Source organism: Mastomys coucha, unplaced genomic scaffold (genome assembly GCF_008632895.1).
Source record: "Mastomys coucha isolate ucsf_1 unplaced genomic scaffold, UCSF_Mcou_1 pScaffold16, whole genome shotgun sequence".
Lineage (NCBI taxonomy): Eukaryota > Metazoa > Chordata > Mammalia > Rodentia > Muridae > Mastomys > Mastomys coucha.
In genome coordinates, this window is record NW_022196898.1 from 85,460,343 (window position 1) to 85,466,547 (window position 6,205).

General features: G+C 41.5%; 1 protein-coding gene across 2 annotated transcripts in view; it reads right to left on the bottom strand.

Annotated features, from left to right (window-relative positions):
• Positions 1 to 1,046: 1,046 nt before the first annotated feature.
• The window catches only part of CUNH4orf17 (chromosome unknown C4orf17 homolog), a 27,331-nt gene continuing 22,172 nt past the window's right edge, over positions 1,047 to 6,205 (bottom strand). For both annotated transcript variants that reach the window (XM_031375643.1, XM_031375644.1), the window contains 5 exons: positions 5,659 to 5,740; positions 4,448 to 4,676; positions 2,935 to 2,978; positions 1,488 to 1,670; positions 1,047 to 1,227 (listed from right to left, as the gene is read on the bottom strand). In XM_031375643.1, coding sequence (XP_031231503.1) covers positions 1,498 to 1,670; positions 2,935 to 2,978; positions 4,448 to 4,676; positions 5,659 to 5,740 — 528 coding nt within the window. In that variant the 3' untranslated portion in view covers positions 1,047 to 1,227; positions 1,488 to 1,497. The remainder of the gene's footprint in view (positions 1,228 to 1,487; positions 1,671 to 2,934; positions 2,979 to 4,447; positions 4,677 to 5,658; positions 5,741 to 6,205) is intronic.

Below are 6,205 nucleotides of genomic sequence, written 5' to 3' on the forward strand. Positions count from 1 at the left end.
AGGAGAGGGGAGGGGAGGGGAATAGAGGCCAGCCATGAACAGGTAGAGGGGGGGGAAGGGGGGGAAAGAGTAAGGAGCAAGAGGACAGAGGAAGAAAGAGAGGAGGGGGCAAGCAGTTTCTTTTGTAGTGAGTCAGGCACACCTGGTTGTTGCCAGGTAACTGTGTGGTGGACACTAGAATAAATGCCAACACTACCTATACATGTAAAAAAAAAGAAGAAAGAAACAGCTAAGTAACCAGAAAGAGAAAATCAAATCTGAAAGCAAGCACTTTGTCCACTGAGCCATCTCCCCAGATTTATGAGATGATCCTTATTAATCTGGAGAACAGAGAAACCCAGGGTGATCACAAAAGTCTTTAAAAGAAACAGGCAAAAGAGTGTCAGACTGAGAGTTCTTACAAGAAGTAAACAACTTGATTAACTGTTGTTCTCTTTCAAGATAGACAAGAGCATGGGTGAAGGAGTGTGGACCTTCTGAAGAAAACAAAAACACAAACTCTTCCCAGGGCCTCCAAAAGGAAAATGACTTTCTTTCTTCCTTTCTTTCTTTCTTTCTTTCTTTCTTTCTTTCTTTCTTTCTTTCTTTATTTATTTAGACTAGCCCACATCTCTACCTCTAGAATTGTAATAGAGTAAAATTGTGTTGCTAAGTTTGTAATACTCTGTTACAGCAACTGTAGAAAAATTTAGTACTTTCCTCTGGTCTAATCTTCTTCTGTCAGCTGGTTACAATTGATAGCCTAGATCACTGAGCTACACAGTGGAAGGATCCCACACCTCCAAGTCCACAAGCAATGCAAAGTACCCAGCAAGTATGTGCATGAGCCTTGGACTCTTCTATTAAGAAGTGAACCGTTACACTTGAACCACAGCATATTAAAACCTTATATTAAAAGAATAGTAGTTGTGGCCCAAGAATAGTTAATTACACACACACACACACACACACACACACACACACACACACATTCTATATCAAATTAACATTCATCATTGGCGCTGAGTGAAAATAAACTCCTTTCTGGCTCATGAATTAAGGATAACTTTTACATTTTTTTTTTTTTTTTATTTTTGGAGAGGAGATGAGAATTTCTCCATAATGGTCCCCAAACAGTGTAGGCACCAAAATCAGCTCAAATGTTAAAATTCTCGAGCAGTTTTTCCTTCACTCTGAGTTTGGATTCAGCACTTAATTCTGATTATGGATGATTTTCTGGTATTAGCCCTATGGTTAAGTACAAATACTATTAGTACAGGAGAGGAAATGGCATTTAAATAAGCAAATTTATTCTACAAGTATTAAAACTAACTACAAATAGAAATAGTCTTCATTAATATTTATTCCTAGCATAATATGTAAGTGTTCTTGAGACTTAAATGTACCTCCCCATCTAGAGGACTGTTTGGTAATTTTTAAAACTACTTTGATGTTCTGTCAATGTGAAGCCCATCTTTGTGAAAGAAGCACCCAATGTTCATTTCTACCTTTGATGTGTTAAGGATAGAATGCTCTCTGAGGGCTGTAGCCTTGCACGCTCCTTGCTGACCCTGGTTTTGCTGATCTGCTCCCCAGAGTGTTGGGCCTGAGAGGAGACTTTGGATTGCTGAAATATTCCGTCACAGGTATTTTCTTCTTGTTTCTTCTTATAAAGAACGGGGTCTCAGCCTCTGAAATAGAAAAAAAAAAATCCAAATAAGATCACAGTCAAAAGACTGAATATAACTTCTGCCTTGTTTTATCATTGAGTGTCGTGGGGTTAGGAACAAAACAAACATGGAGGTCAGATGAATCAGAACCACACAAGAGTCATAACAGTCTGTTTGTCTTTACCATGCTCTCTACCAGTGAGACTTTGTGCTAACATATGCAATCTTAGAGATGTTGGCAGGAATGATTTAGAGTTGATGATGTGTGAGGGTGTTGGGGCAATGATTGGACCAGTGACATAAAAGGAACTGTTATCCCAATGGGTGAAGCAAGAGCACAGACAAACAGCTTAGAACAATCTAACCCCACTCCTTAGACCTCCAAGCCTACATGGCCATACCTAACCCAGTGCTGAATGCCAACCACGGAGAGAAGTAGCAGGATCTAGAGATTCTTATTTAAAAGTTTATCTAGGTGGGCTAAATCTGTGTGTGGGCTGTCAGGGAGACCTACAGTTGAATAGAAACCATCATGTAATAACTATGGTCCTCAAGTAAGGAATCTGAGGAGAGGCCGAGTGGAAAGAGGCAGGGTTTGCTTTTTAATTCTAGCAACACTTGCTGCTAATGTTTAGAGCCGCTTCAGTGTTTGGGAAACTCCATAGGCAAGTGAGAGGGTGTAGAGGGACCCTAAGGAATTCTACTGGATATACCTCTCATTCCCGGTCAAGAGAAACGTGGAGAAACAAGACAATTCTTTTTTTAATTTGAGGCCTGAGGATATACTTGACAGTTGCTCTGTTATCCTCCAGAGAGGCCACTGTTGGACTGTTCAGGACCAGTGCAGGCCTTCCTAGGACCACTGAGTCTCCCTCATCTAAACTGCACCCTGGGACAGAGCTGATCGGGGCACATTGTTTCCAGCTGCCTCGCAGGTACCTGTTTGGCATTGCTGTGGTTGTGTTCTTTTCTCTGGCTGATTTTCTTTATGGTGAAATCAAGGTCCATGACAGTTAAGCTGTACATAGTTGCCCTGTGAAATGGCTGTGTCTGTGTGGGTCAGCGATCCTGTCCAGTGCATGGATGTAACCAACCTGCACCTCCCATGTCTGTGTTCTCATGGTGTTTTGTCCCCAAAGACACTTTTCTGTCAGATTTATCCCAATGTGAAACTGAGCAGATGCATTTCTGAAGAGTTGGAGCTGGAAACCACTCTTAAAGCACAGATCTTTAGCACCAACCGATTTCCTTATAGCATCTGCAGTAACCACAGACTGTACTTAACCTTGTGATACTGGCTTGTTTCCTGTGGATCCTTGGCTTGACATTCTAAATCAATTGGAGAAAGAAAAACAGTGTGAGAGATAGCAATAGACTTTCAGTGTCACTGAGCTAGTAAGGGCTGTCTTAAGCACACTATCCCCAATGTTTGCTTTAAATACTTAACCAATGACAATTTACTTTGAGCAAATATCTAGCAGGCCTATAATAAGTCACTCACTGAAGAGATCAGCTCTTACCGTATCCTACCTTCTGACTCTATGGAAATGTAATGCTGCAGACAAGTTAGAATGTGTACTTTTCAAAGTAACATACTGTTTTTCATCGTATTATTTCTGTGACTTTACATTTAACCCGACTTTTAGATTTTTAATTTTAAACCAACAAAATTGTTTCTCCCAGCCTAACACATATTCTTTCAACATGTTATACATAAATATATATGTGTTTCTTCTGTTTGTTGTTTGTGTCATTTTCAATACAGGGTCTTGCTCTGTAGTCCAGGCTAGCTTTAAATTTGCAGAACTCTTGCTTTGTCGCCTCTGAGCTGAGATTACAATGTGTGCCACCACACCTAGCTCTGATTCTTTTCCTATTACCATTGTGTGGTTTAAGATAGATCTCTTTTCAAATAGTTTCCAAATGGGCTTAGTAATTATTTTTTCCCTCTGGAACTTCCCAGAAATATAACAGTGACAATCAGTTGAAGCAATTTATTTTTCTATCTTCAGTGCTTTACATTAAAATCATTCTTGTATAATAGTAGCATTTCACAAAATAGGCAAAAATATGCATAACACTAATAATAGTTTCAATTTCTGTTTACAGAATTGGTTTACATATTTAAACTTTTTAAAATTAAAGCCCTTGAGGCTGGGAAGATAGTTCAATGGTAAAGTTCCCTTCCCTTCCTCCTTCCCTTCCCTTCCTCCTTCCCTTCCCTTCCTCCTTCCCTTCCAGACTTACAGAGGACCCACACCAAGAGGCTCACAACCTGACTCAGCTATAGGGTAATCTAATGCCCTCTTCTGTCCTCTGTGGGTACTACACTCATATGCACACATACACACACACACACACACACACACACACACACACACACACACATATTTAAAACTAACCTTAAAACATCTTATATTTTTCTAGATTTCTAGATGTCTAGTCTTACTTAATGGAAAGGGAATTGTCCTCAAAAAAGAAAGACTTATAGCTAGAGAACACAGCCTTTGCCAAAATGTTCTAAACAGTGGAACTGAGAACAACTTTGTTACTGTGTGTGAAAATGAAAGAAAACAATTATGTATGTGCAGTCACTTGCTAGGTAGAGTTGAAACTTAAAACATTAGCAGTTGAAAGAGAAAACAAGGAAGCGTGATGTCTGCATGTCACAGAGGTCCCCTGGTGGCTTCTGTATGTAATCCCCTGGTGGTTTCTATATGTAATCCCCTGATGACTTCTGTATGTAATCCCCGGAGGCTTCTGTATGTAATCCCCTGGAGGCTTCTGTATGTAATCACCTGGTGGCTTCTGTGTTTAATCTTCTGTGTAGCTGATGTTCTCTAGATCCAGTCAGCTCTTTCAGTTTTGCACGTGAGTTTTGCAGCAGGTCGGCTGTAGGGGTTGTCAGAGCCGTGTGTGGCTTCCTGGGCTCTGAGGCTGCTTCTGCTGTGGTGTTTGTTCTGTGGCTAGCCAGCAGGTTCCTCTCAGCTAGTTCAGTATGAATCAGAGCTGATACCCACTCCTTTTCTGATTTGGGAAAAAAAAGGAAAAGGTTGGAGAACATGGATCACCGCTGTTATTGTCGCATTGACTAGAAGCAATCGTCATGCATTTATGTCATTTCAATGTCCACTATGCTCTAGGCAGGGATGCACACCAAATCATCACCCCCTCACACATACACAGCCATACAAGTATACACACATACAAATATTTTTTAAAGAAGGAGTTATTATTTGGGTAATTTATTAAATGTCAGATTCTTTTAAAAGCCTGCTTCCCTCCAAAAAAAGAAAAAGAAAAACTGCCCCCAAGCACTTTCCAATTTCCAATTAAAAGGTAGTCTGGAACTCTATAGCTAGGTACTGTTTTTCCAAATGCTCCCCATTTTCCAAGCATGCCCCTCAGACCAACATCACTCATCAGTCAGTATCACCCCAGAACTTGTTACACAAGCAGGTTCTTGGAGCCCCTGAGGAGGGTTTGGTGCAGTTTGATGATCAGCTAGTTTGAAGATATCTGCTGTGTGCTGAGTGGATTGCCCCACGTGGGAATGGTGTTTTCATGTCATACACCAGGGAAGCCCAAGAGGCAAGGAGACAGCTGTGTCATTAGCTAAGACTAAGTTATCACATATATTAGGAGTCTGCAATATGGAAGACCACTGCTGTTCACACCAAAGGAAGGGAACAATCCTGTGTTCAGATTGCACCGCAGACCCGGGGATGTGTTCATAGAGAGATTTCACACAGCATGGAGGACATGCAGAAACCAGCCTCAGCTGGTGATGCACGCTTTCTATTCCTCTAATAAATTCAGTTTGAGAGACATTCCACTGATTACCTGAATAGCCAGCATACAGGCCTACAAAGACTCTGGTAAGGAGCTCTGGACAAATGATTTCTGCAATATTTATTTGCAAATGGCAAGTAGAAAGCTTCAGCTTGGCATATTCATCATCTGACGATAACCTGAGGTCAGTGCCCACAAAAGCTTGTCTTAACCTCACCTTTGGTACTTGCTTGAAGCAGCCAGTCCAGAACCTCTGTCAGAGAATCGGTGTGTAAAATGTCACTGAGCTTTGCCAGGATCTGACGGGGAACATTAGAGTCACATCGTGAGGAAGTACATGGTACCAGGCTCACACGGTCTCCTCCTCTTTCCTTAGAATCTCATCTCCCCCAAAAGTCACTCTGTGTACATGATACTCTGGGATCCAGTTTGAGAGCCATATTTCAGACAGTGCAAAGGGGGTCACAGAAACCATCACCAGTTACAAGTGGTGTCTGTTGTTTGTCGCGCTGGGTCTGTGTGGTTCTAATGTCTGTTAGGAGCAACTCATTTCAGGAAGTAGACTCCTATGGAGGCTTGAGGTGGGGTCGAGGGGGGAGGCTCTAGCAGGACTCTGTTGGTCACAGAAGTCGTCCATTTGGCTGCTACTCTCCTTCCTTTGGCTAAGAAGGATGTGAATCGAGCTAGAGGTGCCTCAGTTCTATGAATACAGTGTTGGCCAATTGAGACAAGAATCAAAATCCCTTCAGTTAGCAAGAAACCCA